The sequence below is a fragment of the Eptatretus burgeri genome, chromosome 7 (genome assembly GCF_056783735.1).
Source record: "Eptatretus burgeri isolate ZD-2024b chromosome 7, Ebu_testis_v1, whole genome shotgun sequence".
In the NCBI taxonomy this organism is placed as follows: Eukaryota; Metazoa; Chordata; class Myxini; order Myxiniformes; family Myxinidae; genus Eptatretus; species Eptatretus burgeri.
In genome coordinates this window covers 32199924-32223346 of record NC_140967.1, presented here as the reverse complement: position 1 = coordinate 32223346, position 23423 = coordinate 32199924, and the positions used below count along the sequence as shown (strand labels likewise).

Below are 23423 nucleotides of genomic sequence, written 5' to 3'. Positions count from 1 at the left end.
GGTTAAGCTTTGACATCAGAGAGACACCATGAGTCACTAGCAGCAAATCAGTCCAACAAAATCCTCATGATCCTTGTGGATGGGAAGTTTTTTAATTTATTACTTTCTCATCCAAGAAAAGCTATCCAAAGCTAAATGGAAATACAGGCTTTTTCAATCCTACTTGTGACCATTGCACATCAGCATTGTGGGTGCTTATCCATTCACTATCCCATGTAATGGCTAGATGTTGATCCATTTTTGTTGTGGTTTCTCCCATATGATTAATCCTTCCACATGAGTGATTTTTTTTCCATTCAAAGCTCTATTGATAGAATTTGATCTTGTTTTTCTCATTTTTACTTGCTGACCTTTCTTACAAGTCTTAACACGTTGCTTAGACCTCTTTACATGCACTCTAATGCATTTCTTATTATATTTCCAATTTCAAAAAGTAAGAAAATCTTTTGAGCTCACATTTGACTGGGATAATGACTTCATTTGTGTTATATGAACCACTTTGTCCTGCAATATCAGACTGCTGTACCCCGTGGCTTAATAGGGTTGTTCAAAACATCGCTGGTTACATGACGTATATGTATGCGGAAAATGGGACGTCACATCTCTACCTTTGATGAAATAAAATGAAATGGAGATTCATGGTGATTAAAAGTATTTGCGTCACTCAATCAAGCGAGTGAAGCTGAACTTTGACGATATGTTGCTCTTGGAGCGTTTAAGCAGGGTGTCCTTTGGAGGAGTACTTGCACTCGCAAGATTTGTTGTAATGTGGAGGTTTGCAGTTGTGCTGCAGCCAGATTACCTGAGACAAAGTAATGTCGTCTTTGGGTTAAGCGGCTAGTTAGCAAGTCTCTGATTCTTTTGGGCTTTTTTGTTTGTGTTTTTTTTTCTCCTTAAAATGACTGATAGCAAGATGCCTGTCTGTGGCCCAACCTTTCCCTAATGTCGGCCTTTGTAACAATAAATATGAATAAAAGAATAAATGTTTGATTTTTTTAATTTTACCTTTCAGGAAGAGCTGGTAAGGAGGAGGTGGGCTTTGTCGGGTTTTTTTTTCCTGCTCTGTCTGTGCACTGTTTTTCAATATGCGGCTGGGGTGCGCATGCACATTGTACAGTGGCGGCAGTTAGATTGATAGTTCTGCCTTTCCCTTTCCCTCGCTGTTCTGTAGTGCATGGAGGAAAAGCTTTATACTTTCAAGAGGCTTAGCCCAAACCTGATTGGGCCACAAACAGATGTTCTTGCTTCAAAAAGGAGAATTGCTCACCCTGTTCATGGAACTTAAAAGCAGACAGTGGCTAGCAGTCAGTGGATTGAAAAGTGGCTAATGCTTGGTAAAATGGATGTCATAAATGATTGAAATTGTATATGTGTGAGCAAAGTCAGATAATGGAAGAAGAAAATAAATAAATGGTAACAGGTCAATGTGCTTTCCCATCTGAATTTTTTTTTTTGACATCTTCATGTTGCATTGCTTTGTGACATTGCTCTTGATTGACATTTCTCTGCTCCTTAGGTGGTCCATTTTCGACAACTCTACACAAAGGTGATTGGTGACAAGCATGATGATGTCATGGCCAAGTTCGGAGCAATACTCGCACAGGGCATTCTTGATGCAGGTCAGATGTTAGGGTATTCATCTGCTCTCCTTTTCGGCTTCCTTTTATCTGCTGCTCTCATACCACCTCGGCAGATCTCCTCACCATCTTTCTTACTTTTCCTTCCTTATTCTTCATTTGCCGACTGATTCAACTTTGTACATGCACTGTCATTATTATTATTAACAGCTGCTGAGCTGTGGATTTTGTGCATCTTTTGAGTCAGGTTTAAGGTTCAGAATTTTTGGAATATTGTAAAGATTTGACATGGTATAGCTTCTCTGGTTAAATGGCTGTGAGTGTGAACACAATCCTCCACTTGCCATGTTTTGACAATGTACTGAGATCCTTAAATATTCTTTAGATCGTTTGTGATGCACCAACCTTCTTAGGCTTGAGTGAAACTGGGCTTCTTCCCTTCATTGGGGTATAGGGAGTTAACCATCACATAAACCAGCATGCTGTGTTTGTGCTGCTTCCTGGTGTTGAAGGTAGCACACTTTATCAGTAAATCAACTGATGACACTCGGTGGTTTGGTATTCTCATGTGAAGGATGTAAGAAATTCTGTAGAGTGAGAGAACACGGTGAATGAGTTGAACTCTGCCCCCCCCCCCAGTCTTCCTTCCCCCCACCCCCCACTCCTTCTCCCAGTGTCTCTTCAAAAGTAGAGGCAGGTAGAGAAATTTAGATTTGTTGGTGCTGATATTCAATGAGTCACATAAACCATTAGTGTTATTTGTGTCCACAAATATTTTGTGAAAAATATCCTGCATGGGTGTTCAGCCGAGGTTGTGCATAAGCTGGTGGTTTTCTAACAGCTGTGTAAGCCTACAGCAGTTTTTGGATGGTGTGTGTGTACCTGCAGCGTTTTTGGATGGTGCATGTACCTGCAGCGGTTTTTGTCAGCATACGCTATGCATACCTACAGCAGTTTTTGGCTGGTGCATGTACCTGCAGCAGTTTTTGGCTGGTGCATGTACCTGCAGCACTTTTTGGATGGTGCATGTACCTACAGCAGTTTTTGGCTGGTGCGTGTACCTGCAGCAGTTTTTGGATGGTGCATGTACCTGCAGCAGTTTTTGGCAGGGCGTGTATAACTGCAATCGTTTTTGGCAGCACTTGCAGTGGAATCTTTCGGTTTTCAGCATGTTTTGGTAGGATGTGTGTGCCTCATGTGTTGTTACCTCTGCCACCGAAGATAGATGGTGGTTATGTTTTTACCATTGTCTGTCTGTCTGTCTGTCTGCTTGTTTGTTTGTGAACAGGATATCTCAAAAAGTTGTGGACCGATTTGGTGAAGAGATTGAGTATGTATAATTATATTTTGGTGAAGATCCTGATCCGGATATGGATCCGAGAATTTTTTTCGTGATTCTTCACCATTGAGTGATTGGGTTAAAATAATATATAGCAGGATATCTCCAAAAGTTTGGACGGATTCGGACAAAACTTAGTGGATGAGTTGGTTAGGTGATGAGAACAAGCCGATTAAATTTTAGTTGCGGTCTGACTCCAGATTCGGCCTATCAGTGGCATACAAAACGTAAACTAATCAGCTTGGCGGACATATGCGCTCTACCGAGTGCCCTTCTTGTTGATTTATTTTATTGTTCTCTATATAGATATTAAAAAAAAAAAACACTTTGCATGACTTGCAAAGCACAAAACCGATAATCTCTACATGACAAAGGATGGGCAAATTTTACAAAACCGCTTATTTCTTTCGTTCTCAAATAGATCATAAAACCATGAGGAAATGTTTTTGTAGATAAGCTATACCCCATTCATATTTTCATGTTTTTGAATTTAATTTTTGGGTTTTTTATGTCAAATGTGATTCTAACTCTCCTTTACCTTTCTTTGCCTTGAATTTCCTAGAAATACCTTCTCCACACAACGACCACTTATTTTTCACCATCAAGTTAATGAGTCAAGTTCGTAATTGGTAACCGTCGCTTAGTCCAGGCACACCCTTAGTCATTGTGGCACTGATTGTATTCTACATGAAGAGAAAGGATCAACATAGTGAGTGTAGAAATCTTTTTGTGCTGATATTAAATAAAAGTTTCTTCTTGCAGTTTGTTGACACAAGAAAAACTTAAGTCAAAGTATGCCACCTGCTCAATTCAGTCTGTAACAATCCAACATGAATGGAATATATTAAATGGCTCTATTTATAAATGATTCGCCATTATCAGTCACGATGCCACAACATACACTTTAATTTCCACAACATTCAATTAGCTTTAATTTCGTTTTTGTTTTGTTGTTTTTTTTTCTTCTTGGAAATGAGAAGACATGCTTCAAATAGCCAATTATATAGTATCAAATCAATTGTGACAATTTGGCAATATTCAACGCAATTAATGTTGTTTTGTTTCACTCTGGAAAATCATCAATATCTCATTTGGCTGTGCAGGGCAGCTCGTTTCTCCAAAAAGAACAAGCATTTGGTGATTTCTCAGCGAAGGTGTAAATTTGTACCAAATCGGCATGAAGTGATCACAATCAAAATTTGGGGGTTACGGTAAATGGAAACACGATGCTTACAGTGACAGTGTGATTTGAAAGTGAATTCTGTTTGTGACCCGCAAGCAATGGCTCGAATGAAATTTGGAATAAAAGTTCCTCAAAACATTAAGTAACAGCAAATACCACACCTTGAGTCTAGTCTCAGGAGTTGGGTCTCAAATCTAAAGAGTCATTTGCTTTGTTTATGGTTTCTAAGGCTCGTCGAAGAGCCGCCACACACACACAAATTGCGCACACACATGCAGACACACCAGACAAGATAGGACTTGACTTCAGACAAAACACAGATGTTGGCTTTTTGTTTTTTGGAAGCAACTTCCTGGAAAACACTGGGTGCTGGTACTGCCAATGTAGTCAGCAGGGCATTTTTACAGATAATTTTCTTTAAGTTGGAGGTGGCCATCCCAATTTAGTAGAACATTTCCATGCACACTCAAGAGTGCAGCCACCACCTTTGAACATATTTTGTCCAGCGATTTAGGAGTGCATAAAATACAGAGCACGTATGCAAATTACCCAAGTCGTTTTTGATTTGTCAGGTTTTCGTACAGATACCATTACAACGCTGCAAATAGACGTAATACACTCTCCCACCGGGAGTGGCACAACACAATCGAGAATTTGTGTCGTTACCCCTTCCGGAACCCCCGTGACTGATTTTTTTTATTTTTTTTTCTAATGTCTCAACCTTCCAGGACGCCCCTCAAATACAACCAACAAATTTCAACTCTTTCCATCCAGCGGATAAGGAAGGCATAGAAGTGAAACATGCATGCCAAATTATACATAGTATGATTATTATACCTGCAGTACCTTCATTCATCCTTCTCTGGCTTTATTTTATTTTCATGTACACGAGCTTGAAATGTCTTTATCGAGTCGGTTTTAATGATCCACATTTAAAATTGGAATCTCTTTTTCTGTCAGTACCTCAGTGTGCTACCTCAGTAAACCACGATATAAAAATACTTTGTAGTTGTCAAGTTTTATTACCCCATTACCCCCCCCCCCTTTTTTTTTTAAACTTTGATAACTATATGGGTAATAATTTGCATGTTTGCTGTTCATTCTTCTTTTGTTTTTTTTTTTTTAAGAGATATTGTGTGTGTGTGTGTGTGTGTGTGTGTGTGTGTGTGTGTGTGTGTGTGTGTGTGTGTGTGTGTGTGTGTGTGTGTGTGTGTGTGTGTGTGTGTGTGTGTGTGTGTGTTCTGCAATTGCTAACCTGCTTTTTCCCTCCTACGTATGCCATTACATAACCTCTAAGAGCACGGTGGACTCTAACTTTTGGGGTAAAATGTTTTTAATCTCAGGCTCATAGAGGAGCTTGTTACATACATCAGATGCAGGACAAATAAATTGGTAGCTGTCACTGTATGTAGTTTAACAAAAATTGCAAGGATATAAGGAGACGATGGACAAATCTATATGTGATTTGCACTTGGATTCTCTGCATCATGAGCCATGGGTTCAGGTGAGAACACCAACAGACTATCCGATTTATATTTGTATTTTTATCTTGCCAAAACGAAGTTTTTGCAAGATATGTTAGTCAGCTTGTATGTTTTTTTTTATTTTTTATTTTTGTTTGTTTGTTTGTCTGTAATCACGTATAAAAAATTCTGCAGAGCACAGTTAGCATTGGAAATTTTTGTAACTTCGCATATCAGAGGCCTATAGAGGTCCCTTTGAGTGCACAAAATTTTGAAGGTCAAGGTCAAAGGTCAAGGTCACTTTGTCGCAAGTCAGTGGAGTCGACGAAACCCTTATTTTTTGAGTAATTTTGATCGGATCGTCTTCAAACTTCATGGGAATATAGTTCATGGTCTGGCGCTCAGCTGATTAATTTTTGGTGGCGATTGGCCTTGACCTTCATGTTTTTTTTTTTTTTGTCTGTAATCACGTATAAATCACTCTGCAGAGCACAGTTATCATTGGAAATTTTTGTAACTTCGCATATCAGAGGCCTATAGAGGTCCCTTTCAGCGCATAAAATTTTGAAGGTCAAGGTCAAAGGTCAAGGTCAGTCACTTTGTCGCAAATCAGGGGAGTCGACGAAACCCTTATTTTTTGAGTAATTTTAATAGAATCGTCTCCAAACTTTATGGGAATGTAGTATATGGTCTGGCGCTCAGCTGATTAATTTTTGGTGGCGATTGGCCTTGACCTTCATGGTTAGCGCCTGAGGTCAAACATATTTGACCCCAAGGTCAAATTTTCAAGTTTTAGGAACCATATCGTGTAGTACCTCAAATTGAACACCTCGATGAATGCTTTCTAGATATGTCAAGCTTAAGACATTATGACGTCATTTGGTGACGTTATGAGGCAAACGCATATTTTTCATGGTTACTCTGTAGAACGATTCTCATCGGAATCTCTCGTAGGCAGATATTCCTCAAGGAGTCGCTCCTGGTGGATAGCAGCTCTGTTCACCTCAGTGTGACCTTAAAGAAGTCACACGTGGTCACCTTTTGGTAATATACGGGTCACCTTGCGGGTGACATTGGTTTATTTTGTTGTTGTTTGCTATTCAGGATATCTGTTCTGAACGATCTTCCGAGCAATTTCTCCTTTGGTCTTTTTTCCAGACGGTTGTACTCACATTCTGTTTCTGTTAATATTTGTTTGTTTTTACTCCATTCCCTCTTTGTGGTGCTGCCATGCATGTGTTTTGTCTAAGATTGATTAAGAGCACAAAAAGGTTATTTATCTTTGGCTGTGGAGTGTTACCTTGACGTCCTTTGCCCTGTCATCTACCTGAACAGTTGCCGACGTTGTAATTTTCCCCACCAAAAGTTTTCTTGTACTCATTCCTTCCTATCTTTGTTAGCCCGTCCCCAATGCAGCGGGAGACAGTGTTTTGCAATCACTTGTGTGTGTGTCTGTCTGTCTGTCTGTCTGTCTGTCTGTCTGTCTGTCTGTCTGTCTGTCTGTGTCGAGGTTGTAACGTTTTTGCTGTTTGAGCTTTTGTCATCACATTTTAAATGACCCTTTATTATGAGAATATGGAGAACACTATTTAATAAAATTTAACGTTTTTTTTTTTAGTTCAGTTGGAGTGCAAAGCGGATGTGGATGTGCATTGCATTTTAGGATGCTTTAGTGTTTTTTTGTTTTGTTTATTTTTCGAGTTTTTCGAGTTTTTGTTCCTCCTTGTGTTGTGTATATCAGAAAAAAAAAACTTATATTTTCTTCCCTTTCTATATTGAGCAAAACTAGCAAGTTGCCCGTGCCTACACGGGACTCTAAATGGACTAGGGATGGGGGTTGCAAAAATGCAAATGGCATCTTCTGCCGGCAAGTGGGGACCAATGATTCACATTTCTTGCCACATCTGATGCAATGCAAATGCTCTAATGGCGGCGACATGCTCCTTTCGAAACTGCTTATTTGATTATGCATAACTTTTTGATGCCTGGGGTCCGTAATAAAAAAATTGTATTGGTGTCAAAGCCAGTGACCAATTGCAAATTTCTAGAAGGATTCTTCATTTAATATGCAACTATGGATGTTTTGCAAACTCACGTGCATTGCCAAAAGCATTGACATTGTTTTGTAATGGCTTGCCAGCATCTGCAAGCGAACAAACATTTATCCTGAAAGAGGCAGCCTGTACCCATGAGGCACCCGGAGCTGTTTTTGTCTTCAAGACAAACATCTGAACCAACATGACTTGCGTTCTGGATGTTAAAAATTTTTTTATTTATCTTCTCAAATCTTTGGAAGCTTTCTCACGAGCAGATGCCACCCTGCATCATGCTATGGTCAGCACCAGGATACAAAAGAGGCCCACGTTTTATGGGAAACCGAATTGGCTTTGAAAAGATGCACCGTATATCACGTCTACAAGCACAGTATAAATTCCCATAGGCAGACTCTTTCGTGCTTTCGTGAATTTTTTTTCGACAAAATTGTACGATTGCCATTTCATTCCCAAGAGGAGAGTCTGGTAAATCCTTTAATTTAATTTCGCGTTTTTTACGGATTGTGGTTGGACTACTTTCACAGAAATTGACTTGCTGCTCATGGCTCGTGCTTCGTGCGCGCCTGCATAAAGGCAGCAGTCAGAAACTTTGAGCAAGTACATTTACCGCGTGTGATGCATAACTCCAGCCCAGGCAAATCTAATGGGTTATCTCCAGGGGTCCAAGGATACCTCTGGGGATGAAAGTCCAAACAAAGTTTCTTCATAGCATCGTTGCTTTATTCATTTAACTTGATTTTTGTCGCTGTTATGATGTTGTACTCGCCACCCTGCTGCAGGCCATTTACGGTCTAAGGTGCACGTAATGGTATATCTAAGCCAATAAGGTCTCAGTTTTGAAGCATAGCTCAGACACTTGTGAAATTTAATAATCACTCGACCAAGAGATGCACAAGGGCAATGGTATTTATTCGAACAGCCCTTAAATTAGTCTCCCAATATGCATCATGATACTCTCACTCGCCAATGTGACCTTGACGATGCATAATGTCATTCAGAGTACTCATCGAGACGATCTGTTGCGAATGCCTATGCTCCGTTTGGTTGCCGTTGCATTTTGTTTTGGCATTGCCTCTTATTGCCGGCACAGCTTCCTTCGCTGCTGTGTAGGTGGTAATTTGTTCTCTCCCTCTCTCTCAATCATGCAGGGTTATGAGCTGCACCGGCTTCAACTTTTCTCTTCACTGTAGGAGAACATTCATGTTGTTGGAACTGTTGAGGCTCAGATTTAGATCGTTCTATTCATCTCCCACCAGGAGAGGTGTTTAAACTCGAGAGAGCAAGCACTTGAGATAACTTCAGGATCCCTTATCTGCTTATAGCATTGCTTGACAGCAAAGAACTGTTATCACACTTCTTGTTCATCATCACTGTTTTATTTTATATATTTCATTATATGCTTCCTCCACATTTGATGAACTCACTTGTTCTTACAATTGTGCCAAGTTCTTTGTCGCCTAATTTTGGATGACAGTCGTTAAGCACATCATACAGTGAGCAAGCGTACAATTGACACTGCATTTTAGAAAATACGTCCATTTTGTCACAACAAATAAATCAAAAGATGGTTACACACGTTCCTTACCGGTGGGACGTTAATCGAGCAGTGCTCTGCTCTCGGGCATCACGTTTTCCTTTTCCCGCTTTTCACCAAAGGCAGCACCCCGAGTGTTACACTTGCCACCCTTCGTCCAAACCCTCCCTTCTGGCTGCCTCCCACATGCGCACTGAATGTCGTCGCATTCTAAAGCCCCGCACTCGCTGGGCCGTTCACTCGCACACCGTCGACTCCGATAATGATGATGAAGAAGAGGAATAAGGCTGTGATTCTATTGGTGAATGTGATGAAACTGAGAATAGGCCAAGCACAGCAGAGTTTCACTGTTGGAAGTTAATGGGAGCTAAGATGTGAACAACCCGTTGAGTTAGCTCGTGAAACAAAAATATGTTGCGGCGATGAAGAATCCATTGTTGGTTATTAAGAAGAGAGTGGGAGATCTGAGTAGCCTGGGAAGAAAGGAACTTCGAAGTGCTTGCCAGGATCGTGTCCTTGTTTTGTTAACTCTTGAATCAACAAATGAAGAATTAAATAACCAAGGTAAACAAACGTGCCATTGCAAAATGATAGATGTGTCGGGTTTTAGAAGGAGTAGACGATTGGGTTGGCCTTTTTAGCATTCGTGTCTGAATCCATCACCATGATGCTGGGAACCCATGTTAATATATCCAATTTGCTGTTGGTTTTTGTCCGTTGTCTACTCGTGTCCTCTTTAAATTGGTGTAAAAGTAGTGTAATTGGTCTCCGCCGTCCGTCCGTCCGTCCGGGTCATGGTTGGGGTCTGCTACTATCTTTGTCCTGCGTGCGATTCATGGACAAGCTCGACTGTAAGCCTTTTCATCATTTTTGAGAATATGGCTTGGAATGTTGATCAGTACGAAGAATGAATGGGAAAATTGATTTGACATGTTTGATGTTTGTTTTTGTGTGAATCCGCAGCCTGTCTGGATAACAGTCATTTGGCAGGAAGAGACCATTTCTACTCTCTGTCAGGTTCATTATGGCACAGGCAGTTTCAGGCACGACAAGTCTGACTGTGTGCCGTGCGCTTGATATCATTATTGTAATTTCTGTGTTGTTAATGACGGGGGGGGGGGGGGGGGAAGCGGAAGGAAAGTTTTCTTAAAACAGCGGATAAAATTAAAATCCTTTGATAGCTAATAGTGTGTTTCTCCGTTGGAAGGTGAATAAAGCACACAAATTGGTGATGAAAATGGCGAATGACTGCAGAATCACTTGGATTATGTATCATCTTGACCATGAAGTGGATGTAAGTTTGATTTGTGTCACGTGCCAAAATAACTGCTCAAAAATTGCTGTCAACGTGTTACAAATGTAAGGTTGACACATCTCTTGAGGGCCGGTCACCCTCCGTCGGCGGTAAGCCGACTCTCCACCCGGCCATTTCTGATGGATGTCAGCTTGTTCAGAATGTGTAACCATACCTTGTTCATTGTAGTGTGTTAAAGTCTTTAAAGAGTCGTATTGTACCTGCCTTTCTTGATTATATTGGAGATATGATCCGTGTTATGAAGGGATATACAACTACGTTCATAAACCAGGAGAATTGCCGAGGGGGTCGGGATAGTTCCATTAGTTTTTTCTTCTTATATTTTTAATGGGTCTTCATGGCCTTGAGGTTCTATATAAACCAAGCACAAGCAAGAACCAAAAATACAAGCTTCACAAGGCGCAAGAGGAAGCTAAGCCATCGTGTAGTGAACCACACCAACCTTTGGCAGGGTTCTCCATACTTTTAAAAGTTCCTGTATGTCAGAGAGAGAAAAAGGTAGGTTTATGTGCTCACAATCCAGCAGAGGGAGTGAAATGACCGAAGGAAGGAGAGCACGTTTTGTGTGGGCTTGATGTTTCAGAGTGGTGAGGAGGGGTGATTATTGTCTGATGGTGGGCATCTAACAATATGTGAATGATTCCAGTTGAAGGAAAGTAAATCTGTGACATACACTCAGAGTTATACCCACACACGTTTTAGAGTGTAAAATGAACATGCTGTTGCCAAAATGTTGACAATAGGTTGCATTCTTATTCCACTTCCTCTGAAAGTTAGGTTCTCCTTCTGCACTGTGGTGAGGATTTAAAACGAAGACGAGTCCTTGGCTTATCAAGATTTTTCTAGATCTCACAAATATTCATACAACCCCAAATAAAGAATGTCGTGATGTATGATGCAACAATTGAGAAGTGAAAATATTCCTAAATTGAAATCAAATGCTCAAAAGAAAACTATCTCCTCTCTGTCTGCAGAATATATAAATGGAGCGCGTGTGTGTGTGTGTGTGTGTGTGTGTGTGTGTGTGTGTGTGTGTGTGTGTGTGTGTGTGTGTGTGTGTGTGTGTGTGTGTGTGTGTGTGTGTGTGTGTGTGTGTGTGTGTGTGTGTGTGTACTGTATGTGTGTGTGTGTGTGTGTGTACTGTATGTGTATGTGGGTGTGTATGTATGTGGATATGTATGTATTATCTACTCGTCTTAAGAAGATTTGACCCCAGAAGCTGAAACTTTCAGGGATTCATATTTCAAGTTTTGTTTGATTCTATGAGGGTGCTAATTTTTTTTGTTTGTTTGCCTCTTGGCATTTTCTTCCTTTGAGGGAGGGTTGGTGCAATTGGATTTATCAGAGTTATATAACCACAATGTATTGTATATGCACATAAGCAATACGCATGTTTTTACTTCATATACGTAACCCGGGTTAATTTGGTTTTTGGGAGCGACCAAGGCAGTGGTCTGGTCCCTATACACCGCCCAAATAAAGTGATGTTTCAGAAGAACGTGTTGCACGCTTGGCACAAGATCGCCTGTAGGGTGGGTTCTTTGCTGTGCTATGAATAAACATAAAGGTAATAACATGACCCCCTTGGCGGCCCCCGTAGGGAGCGGGTACTTATAGTCGTCTTCTTCTTCTTCTTCTTTCGGCTGCTCCCATTCGGGGTCGCCACAGCGGATCATCCATTATGATCCGCATAATGATTTGGCACAGGTTTTACGCCGGATGCCCTTCCTGACGCAACCCTGGTCGCCTCTTACGACAGGGATAAGGATTGGGTTTCGCCATGATTCTGGGCTGCCCTACACCCTCTCATAGCGTGGCCCAGCGCAGAGTGCCCGTCCTCAAGCGATCCTCCAACCCAAGCCTCTGAGTAGCCGGATTACAGGTGCACGCCACTACGCTCGGTTAGCAGGTACTTCTAGTCTATATAAGTAATACAACTGTGTATGTCCCAATTGCTATTTCCTCTCTCGTTTCTTGCACCTTCACCAAAATTCAGAGGCAAAATTACCCTGCACGCATATGGCAAAGGAGGGTTAAGCAATTGGTTCTGTCTGTCTGTCTGTCTGTCTGTCTGTGTCTGAATCGAAACACAAATCTGCAGTTTAGCAATGCTTTGGTTTTGAATTTGGCAAATTGTAGTTTCATCCCAAGTTCACATGCACACACAAGAGTAAAGCAATTGCTTCAGTTTCTCTGCCTGTTTGGCAGCCAAAGAAAATTGAAAATCATTCAAACCAAGAAACTTTCCATTTTTAGGTTAGTCATAAAGGACACAAACAACGGCCACGAATTATAATTAATTTAACGTGTGAGCCAAGGTTGTGTAAAAGAGGGTGCATAAATGGTGGTAAACTTCCAAACCTATTGTTTGTTTTTTTCTCCAGACTTTAAAACTTTTATTTCATTTCAATTGAATTATATATTTGAACACTGTTGAACACAAATCATCTTGTTTGCATTTCCAAAAACTTTCAGTTTCATCAATCAAAAAGCAACAGTCAATCAAACCCCCCACCTACCCCCTGAGACACTGATTTTTTTTTGATTTTTTTTTTAATGCCATGAACAAACTTTAGTACATCACGGGTGATGAAGGTTGTCGTCAAGTTTCATCAAAATCGTGTGTGTAGTTTCTGAGAAGACAGCAAAACCTCTTTTTTTTGGGGGGGGGTGGGGGTCAAAAACTCTTCTGTTAAACCCTCTTAATGAGCGCAGGTTTTGATGCAGTCAATACACCTTTGTTATGCATCAGATATGAAGCTTGCGATGAAGTTTCATCAAAATCATGTGTTTGGTTCAAGCGATAATGACTGAAGTGTTTATAGACTGACTGACTCACTCACTCACTCACTCACTCACTCACTCACTCACTCACTCACTCACTCACCCATGGACAGTTTGGACACGGCTCAATCGCATAAGCCCATTGACACTAAAGTCCAGGTGAGCTAAAAAAAAAAAAAAGTGTTACTGGACCGATTACCTGACTGCTTGACATAAGGAAGGAAGGATGGACTGACTGAAGAACATTATTATGGCTTTAACAGCTCTTCTCGACTTTGTCGTAGACGAGCTAAAAACTGTCATTGGTTGGCAAACATTGTGCAGGCTTTATGGGCTGAATGGTCTCCTTCATTGTTGAAGTTCCTTGGAAGGGAAGTCATCTTTCTATTTTTTGAGTAAATATAGGAGAATTTGTGTCTTGTTTGTCTGTTTATATATGTTGTCATATATATATACATATATATATATATATATATATATATATATATATGTTTATATATGTTTATATATGTTATATATATTGTCAAAAACTTAAACTACTGCACCAAATCCAACCAAATTTTTCATATTGCCTGAGTATGCTTTCTGTCAGGAAGTATATCTTGGCGTAAGGGGTGGGGCAGAAGAATCTTTGGGAACTTTATATTTTTCTAATATATACTGTGGTTCAACCTTTCTCGGGTCTAAGTAAATTTCTAATTTTGAATAGTTAAGTGCATAACTTGAAATGAGTTGAATAATTCTCGGTGATTTTATTATTTTTATTTTTTTTGGATGGAGGTTGTTGAATTAATGCATGTGATATATTTTTGTAATCGCCTTTTACATTTAACTATTCACCATAATTTAAGTACTGTCAGACCCTGGCATTCGCGGTCCCGCTATTCGTGGACCCTGCATATTTGTGGGTCATAAAGTGTGACCTGCTTCTGCATTTGTGCTTCGCATATTCGCGTTTTATTATTATTTTTAAACACTTCAAGACTGTTCTGCTCTATCCACCACTGCTGATATTAATTCAGCCTGGGAATTCTTCTGCGGAAAACTGCTCCGTCTTATGCACAGATTCATCCCATCTATTCTGCAATTTTCTTTCCCATCCTCCTGCTCTCAGTTCTCTGAATCCTGTCGTGAGGCAGTTGCTTTAAAAAACAACTTGCATTTTCCTCCTGGAAGGCAAATCCGAACGTAGGCAACCTCAGACCATTCCACAAAGCCCACAATAAGTATGTCTTCCTTTAGGAGAGCCAGAAAACAACATCTGTCCAATCTAAAGAACGAGCTTTCAAACTTGTCTCCCTCCTCTAAAACCTGGTGGTGCTTGTCAAGTCGGTCTCTGGTGTATATTCCCCCTTCCATCCCCTTTCCTCACTTCAAATTGCACCACTGCCGACTCCGCTAGTGAGAAGGCGAAATGCCTCAATTCTGTGTTTGCTTCAAAATATTTTGCCCCTTAATCCTCCCTCTCTGGACCCATCCTTCCCAGTTGTACCTAATTGCTCCTGAATTATGTGTCTTTTGCACCTGAAAAGGTAGAAAGGTTTCTGTAAACCCTTGAGTCTTACTCTGCAACTGGACCAGACAGCATCAGCTCACTTGTCCTAAAAACCTGCTCTGCTGCTCTTGCACATCCTCTCTCTGCCCCTTTCATCCTGTCGTTTAGCATCGGTCATCTTCCATCTGCTTGGAAATCAGCCAACATCTCAGCATGACATAAAAAGGTGACCTTGCTGATGATTGGAAGTACAATAAGCTAATTGGGCTGTACAGATACATGACAGAAGTAAATAGACACCATGATTTTCAAAGAATTTATTTATTGAGCAGTTGAAGTAAATTTGATCCATTTTAATACATACACTAATGTTTTATTGACTTGCCATTTGCAGATTTCAACACTTTCACTATTTCAGGCATAGAACTAATGAGTTCTGAAATTTTGTCTTGTGGGATTTCTGCCCAGGCTTCCCACAAAAGGTTTAGCAATTCTACCCATGATGTTAGTTTCCTGCAATTTTTCCGCATAGCTCGATCCAATATGAACCAGAGTTGTTCAATGGGATTCATGTCAGGAGACTGACTTGGCCATGGAAGTCGCTTGATCCCATTTCTGTCCCGCCATTCTTTGGTCTTTTTTGCAGTGTGGCATGGAGCTCCATCTACCATGAATAAAGTGCTGTTTTTGACCATCTAACCAGTGGAGAAGACAGGGAGACGTCCATCCTCAAGGATAGAAATGCATATCCCAGAGTTGATGTTGCCAACACACTCCACAAGCTCTGACTGACCAGTGCTCCAGATTGCTCCCCACGCCATCACTGAAAAACTACCGTGTTTGACAGTTGGTGACAATCGGTTCAAGGAGAACTCTTGACTGGGAAGTCTCCAGACCATACGTGTCCACTGTCAGAAAATTAAGTAAAATGAAACTCATCTGAAAAAAATTACAGTTTACCAAGTCTCCAAGGGTCTGGTGACCATCTCGTCAGCCCACTTCTTTCTCCTTTGAATGTTGGCTGGTCGAAGAAGAGGTTTTCTCCGAGCTGCTCTCCCATAGTAGCCCAGTTGATGGTACTGCATGGTAGTTCTTGAGCTAATTTGGACCTCCTGTGCTGTAGATTCCTTGCCTTCCCTGGTGAATTGCACAAACACCCGATTGACCGTATAAAGTGGAATGCCAACGTTCTGAGCTATCTGACACTGGCTGACTACACCTTCCAAATGGCCAAAATTCGTCCTCTTTGAAAATCGGAAAGTTTGTGTACTCCCTGGGATCGAGGCATAGTTAATTGTCGTACAAGACCCAGGACCTCGTTTCTGCAAAGAAACAGTCGAATATTAGTACAAATCACTGAGTAAAACTGCGTTATACAGATGAAATTAATAAATTTAAGGTGTCTATTTACTTCTGTCATGTCTCCAGATTAGAGTATCTATTTTTTGCACTTTTTTTTTGTATGCCCTGTCGAGGTTCGTTTGAGAGCTAACACACAGAAGAACGTACAACAAGGAGAGCAGGAAGCAAGATGGGTGGGAGAGGGAATGAAAAAACTGTGGAACAGAGACATGGGATATGCAGAAGGAAGAGGGATGAGACAGGGTACACAGTCTTCAAAACGGCTGTTCATCACCATCTCTTATCTTCCCCCATCCAAAACCACGATCTGTTCTACCCCCGCTTATCCACCCCAAACTCAACTCCTTCAAATTCCCTGCTTTCCTTCCTGAAAGTTCCTGTCGTGTAAGGACCTGAATGTCCCGAAGTGTCCATCTTGTTTACCCTGTGTACCCATCCCTGTCCCTTCCGCAGATCTCATGTCTGTTCCACGCTTTTTTCATTCCCTCTCCCAGCCCTCTTGTCTCCTGCTCCCGTTGTTGTACATTCTGTGTGTTAGCTCTCATATGAGCCTTGACAGTGCATACAAAAAAGTGCAAAAAACGGATCCCCTTATCTACAGCCCAATTAGCTGACTGCACTTCCAATCATCAGCAAGGTCATGGATCCCATCATTGCAGTTGACATAAAATCATTCCTTTTCTCCAACAGCCTCATCTCAGATCATCATTTTATATTCAGACCTGGTCACTCTCCCTTGGACAGTTGACAGCAATTGCAGCTGTGAGTCTGGAGGATAGGTCTCTATCAACTTTGCACACCTTGATTGGGCAATATTTGCCCATTCTTTTGCACAAAACAAGCGCAGTCACGTTGTGTGGGGAGCGTTGAGGGACAGCATTCTTCAAGTCATGCCACACATTTTTGATTGGATTTATGTCAGGACTCTGACTGGGCCACTCATTGACATTTATCGTTTTGTTCCTTAGTGTAGCTTAGTCCTATCCAGTGTAGCTTTGGCTTTGTGCTTCGGGTCGTTGGCATGGTGAAAGGTGAATTCCGTCACAATTTCAACTTTCTTGCAGAGGGCAGCACGTTTTCCTGTGGGATTTTCCTGTATATTGCTCCATCCATTTTCCCTTCTATCTTTACAAGTACGCCAGTCCCTGTTTCACAATTTGTATGGTTTTCTTTGGGTGATATTTTTATATTTTTATACCCATCCCCTGATCTGTGCCTTTTCATCACTTTATCCCAGAGGTCTTTATAAAGCTCCTTGGTACTCATGGTGAAAAGCATTACCCAGCAGAGGAAACTTACAGGAACAGCTGATTTTATTCCGAGATAATCATAATCACTCCAATTTAACATAGGTGGCGGCCATTTAACTTATTGTGTGATTTTGAAGGTGATTGGTGACACCTGAGCTAACTTACAATTGCTATTATAAGGGGGGTGAACACTTATCCAACCAAGATATTCTAGTTTTGTATTTCTAATTAATTTTCTGAAATTTTTTCGAATTTGTTTTTCCCTTGGAAGTTGTGGGTTACGATGTGTAAATAAAGGTGGAAAAAGTCTGATTTAATGCAATTTAATTCCAGGCTATAAGGCAACAAAAGGTGAAGATTTTGAAAAGGGGTGGTACACTTTCGATAGGCACTGTATGTTTATACACACTCGACACATACTGTACATGTAGAGTATCCCATTTTTATTTGACACTTTTAGTTTTGTAATACAACAAAGGTGGTCCAATAAAATCATACATTCTTTTAATTAAAGTGAAGTACAATCATGGGAATCCTGTACTCCAAAATTCTCAATACATTATTACAGGTCTACTTCTTAAAAGTTACATCTTTTAAATGTTGTCCATTACAACTGATGCACTCCCTGCAACAAAGCACAACGACACTACCATATTTAAAGTAGAGGTCAACATTTTTAATTGGTGTTGGCACATTGTAATGATCCATTATTCAAATCTTCAAGGGCTCACCTGCAGAAATCAAAAATATGAAATTGGTCGAATTTATAGTTATGCTCAGAAATATCGTGTGTGTGTGTGTGTGTGTGTGTGTGTGTGTGTGTGTGTGTGTGTGTGTGTGTGTGTGTGTGTGTGTGTGTGTGTGTGTGTGTGTGTGTGTGTGTGTGTGTGTGTGTGTTTTCATTTTGGGATACACTGCAATCAATCTACCTTGGTCAGGTTCTACATTCACAACAGCTCTGTCTTGTTATTCCAGAAACTTTTGGCACGATCCCATTTCCCTTTCTTTGAACAGCTGTAGAAGACATTTTTTCCCACAATTGAAATGAATATTTTTGTTGTCTTTTTTCCTATCTACCTGCTTGCTCTTCACAGTACCATGTAAAGTTTAAATATATATTTGTGGAGGTCATTGAGCTCCTTATTAAGGCCCTGTCACACCTTGACGTTTTAGCCAGCATATGGCAACGTATCAAATTGTATGTAAAACGCTGGCGTACGCTGAACTATTGATGTTTTTTTCAGTTTTGGGCGTATTCATAACGAGTTGGACGTATGCATAACGTATTAGTAACGTACACAGAACGTTTCGATAACTTATAGATAACTTATACCAACGAATGCTTAGCCTGTTGTCGGCGTTCACAACCTATGCCTACGATAGTCTAACTTATGCATAGCGTGGCAGCGTATCGCCTACGATCACGTGGTGTAGCCTATTAAAGGCTGCCGCTCAACGATTTAACGGCCCTGTCACACCTTAACGATTTAGCCAGCGTATGTCGACGTATGAAAAATTTGTCTAAAACACTGGCACACGTCGAATACATTATGGGTAAGTTTTGTATACGTTAAGAGCACGCTGAAGCATGCTCAAAAATTTTCGACGTATGCCAGCGTATGACTCACACGTTCCTCATACGCTGGCCATAAGTTGTAGCCACGTTATGCGATCGTTGACACACGTCGACACACGTTACTTGTAAGTTGCTCATAAGTCGAAACACGTCGAGGTAATGTTTAGCGTATCCGACACTTATTTCTAACCTATGAGTAACGTGCTTTGAACCTATGAGTAACGTGCTTTGAACCTATGAGTAACGTATCTCCAACGTATGTAGACGTATTTGACATCTTCCGGACGACCACAGACCTTACTGTGAACGTGTTTCTCACTTACAGCTGGCGTATAATGGCGTATTGGCAGCGTTTAGGGGAATTGGTATATAAAAATGGGCTTCACGGGAGGAGGTTTTTTTATTTTTTTATTTTTTTCTTCTTCGGCATGACGGTGATGTTGACACTTCGATTTCTAGTGCGGTTATGATTTAAATTGTTGAGCGGCAGCCTTTTAATTATATTATATTATAACCACACTAGAAATCGAAGTGTCAACATCACCGTCATACCGAAGAAGAAAAATAAAAAATTTTAAAAAACAACCATGGAGTCTGGAACACTGACGGGTTCCTCGTGTGAACCCCATTTTTATATACCAATTCCCCTAAACGCTGCCAATACGCCATTATACGGTTGCTGTAAGCTAGAAACACGTTCAGTAAGTTCTGTGGTCGTCCGGAAGACGTCAAATACGTCTACATACGTCAATATGCGTTGGAGGCACGTTACTCATAGGTTCAAAGCACGTTACTCACAGGTTAGAAATAAGTTTCGGGTACGCTAAATATTACCTCGACATGTTTCAACTTATGAGTAACTTACAAGTAACGTGTGTCGACGTATGTCAATGATCGCATAACGTGCCTACAACTTATGGCCAGCGTATGCGCAACGTGTAAGTCATACGCTGGCATACGTCGAAAAATTTTGAGTATGCTTAAAATTTGTCGACGAGCTCGGCATACTACGATGTATGCCAGCGTGCTTCAGCGTGCTCTTAACGTATACAAAACTTACTCATAGCGTATTCGACGTGTTCCAGCGTTTTAGACAAATTTTTCATACATCGGCATACGCTGGCTAAATCGTCAAGGTGTGACAGGGCCTTTACTCTGGCCAAAGGTGAAGGTATTGCATTTGGGTCCGTTTGTCCATTTGTTTGTCTGTCTTGTTCATTTGGTGATTGTGTTCACAGAACTTTAGTGTTTTTCTCCGCAACCGCTTGTCGGATTGAGACAAAATTTTCACCATAGGAGCGACAACTCATTAGAATGTTTTAATTAAAATTATGATGTCATAGGTCACGTGGTGTGGCAGCCATGTTGGAAAAAACAGAAGAACTATGGACCTCTGTATCTTTGAAACCGCACTATGGAAGAAAATTGAAACGTCGCACATGGCAAGTACTCCTCATGGGGAATAAGTGTAATTTTTTTAATGATGTCATATGCGCCTTCATTATGATGTCATAATTGAATATGTAGAATGCTGCATCCGATCAGTATGAAAATTTTTGAGGGTTATCTCGGGATAAATTGGTCCAGAGAAGAAAAAAAATTGATGGCGTCATCGGTCACGTGATTCGACAGCCATATTGTTTTTTAGATTTTTTTTTTTAAACCTTTAAAAATCGTCTTCTCGAAAATGACAGAACAGATGGAGGCAAAAATTTACACTTATGACCACCTATCCATGAGGAACAAAGCAATCATACATATGATGTCATAGGTCACATGGTTTAGCAGCCATGTTGGATTTACCCTAAAACACATTAAAAAAATTTTCTCGAGAATGGCTGGACAGATCGAGGGGAAATTCCACACAAATGTTCCCCAAGCCTTGCAAATACCATGGTATTCATAAATAATTGATAAATGACATGGTCTGGCAGCCATATTGGATTGAGAGAAATCTTAAAAAAAATTATTTCTCTTGAACCGCTTCACTGATCAACGTGAAACTTCACAATTATGATCTAGTCATGATAGAGAACATATGTTTTGATTTTCAACCTGATCGGACGCATGGTCTGGCAGTCATATTTATTTAAATTTACCTGAACCCTGAATCCTATACAGGTTCTTCTTGATGATTTCCTCTTTGCTCTGCTTGTTTGGGTTACTTCTGATGACTGCAATGCAGGACTTTGGTCTTCCATTTCATTTGAATTGAATTTATTTTAATCCCATTCTGAATTCAGTTGAATATTAATAATCGTCATGGGTCAGGGTCAATTGTCTAATCAAAGCGGGCCGTCTTTGTATGTGGTCATCGCTGCCAGCAGTTTTATAGTGACTTCCAGTTATGTCTGTTGTTAATTACGAAACACACCAGTACACAGACATCACACAAAATACACCTAACAAAACAAGTCCTGGCGAGGGGCCGCCATCTCCGATTGTTCTTTTTCTTGTTCCAAGTTGCCGTTGGTGCATTGAGCTCAAAGGGCATGCTGCGAATACACTGATACTAGTGGAAGCAAGGTCTGTTAAATCGTCAGACACCTGGATTTGCTCTGCACGCAGCTGTAAATCCACATTTGAAGGCCCCTGTGTACAGGGCTCATGAGACATGAAGGCACATCTTCCTTCTAGGAATTCCCCTGCTTGGATTAATGCCAGATTTTGTATTGTCCAAAGTGGTTCACGTCCCTTTACCATGGCTGTGCGTTTTATCCTGGACTAGCACATGAGCAGTGACGGGGACTTGAAAATCCCTCTGTAGTTTGGGCCACAGCGAGTTCATTCCATTTGCAAATCCTTCACAGGAATGAAAGCATAGGTGTAAACTAGTGCCGGATGCACAGAGGATGAGTTTTGAGAAATGAATGGTCAGTGGTGATGGAGACGGATCACCGAACGCTTACTTGCCTGATTGTACCGCCTTTGCCACGATTATACGCGACATGCAGCACGCAGTGTTTGTACGAGTACTTGACATTAGTAGCAGGTTGTATCCAGAAACTGATTAGTTCAATTGCACTGCAATGGTTCTGATCAAATGGAACAAGGATGCCCAAATCCAAGTGTTTTCAACGTTTGAGCAGCTTGAAGACCTTTCTCATCTTTTTTTCCTTTTATGTTGACAGGGCTCTGTCTGTATCCTTCCATTGCTATCAAATGAACAGTTAAGTCTCTAAAGTGTAGTGAAGGTTTCTCTCTCTCTCTGCTAACATGCATCAACAATAATGTGTCAGGACCACAGCAAGAGCCAGGAAGCCTGAGAATTGGTCTCAGCTGCCACATTACATTGAAACAATTGTCTTGATTGTCTGTCTTGCCTTTAGAATGTTAACCAGTTGGTACATTTACATGATGAACTGTGTGTGTGTGTGTGTGTGTGTGTGTGTGTGTGTGTGTGTGTGTGTGTGTGTGTGTGTGTGTGTGTGTGTGTGTGTGTGTGTGTGTGTGTGTGTGTGTGTGTGTGTGTGTGTGTGTGTGTGTGTGTTTCGTGCTGGTTATCTCCACATGTGGGTTTCAGAAGATGGGAAAGAATAATTATAATAACGAACGTAAAATTCCCGCGCTGGTCCAAAGCATATCTGGGCTCGGTGAAAGGCAAGCTAATGCTCAATCAGTACAGCAGGTGGGTATGCAACAAAGCCATGAAGAGCAATGAAAATTTGTCCAATGGACCAACGCGCCCACTCGTCGTGTAAAAAGGTGCAGTTTAATGATATATAATTGTCAAATAAATCAAACTTGAAATGGAAGAACAAGAAGCATGAAAATATTGTTAAACATTCGATGATGCTGATGGTTGTTGTTGTTGTTGTTGTTGTTGTTGTTAACCATATGATTAATGTATTTTGACCATGCACTATTTTAATCTACCAGTTATTCGAGGGGGTCTTTCCTGATGCTATTGTTTTGAAACGTTGATGTGGATTATTTCCCACGATGCAACTCGTCTTTGACGCGTAGCTTCCCTGAGAGAAGGATTTGTGGCAAAAACGAGGCCAGCAGAGATATCGCTTTGATTGCTGCTGATGTTGTCAGTTCCAGAAGCGATGGCGCATTGTGATCAGCGCAAGTCCTTCAATTTATGTTTGCTTACCCCTGTCGGGAGATGGGCATTTTTGTTTTTGTAACATGACAAGATTGCCAAGTGCATCAGATGGTGCGAGTTCATCTTGTGACTGGCAAATCTATGATGATGATGATGATGATGTCATACACTCATTTTATGGATAGATGTTCATACAAGGGACAGCGGTGCTGCTATGATTTTAACTTGTGACTCACCAATGACCTATCTTCACATGGCGTGTTGTTAAATTGCTGCTGTAACATAACACACCGTAACACATGGGAAATGATGAGAAACAATTTCCTGCCACATATAACTATAGGCAGCTCACCAGCATTCACATTTCTCTCTCCCGAGAACACCCCTCCACCCGCCTCCATTATCTTTTTCTATGCAAGACCGCGGCTCATGGAAGAGAG

At 40.9% G+C, this 23423-nt stretch overlaps 2 protein-coding genes across 2 annotated transcripts in view; one reads left to right on the top strand and one right to left on the bottom strand.

Moving 5' to 3' along the window:
• Nucleotides 1-9412, bottom strand: part of HTR2A (5-hydroxytryptamine receptor 2A) — a 48125-nt gene extending 38713 nt beyond the window's left edge. The window contains exon 1 of the mRNA XM_085887954.1: nucleotides 9202-9412. The gene's annotated coding sequence lies outside the window, so the exon portion shown is untranslated. The remainder of the gene's footprint in view (nucleotides 1-9201) is intronic.
• The window catches only part of PSMD1 (proteasome 26S subunit, non-ATPase 1), a 294517-nt gene that overhangs the window by 193562 nt on the left and 77532 nt on the right, over nucleotides 1-23423 (top strand). Inside the window, exon 19 of the mRNA XM_085887953.1 lies at nucleotides 1517-1619. Coding sequence (XP_085744079.1) covers nucleotides 1517-1619 — 103 coding nt within the window. The remainder of the gene's footprint in view (nucleotides 1-1516; nucleotides 1620-23423) is intronic.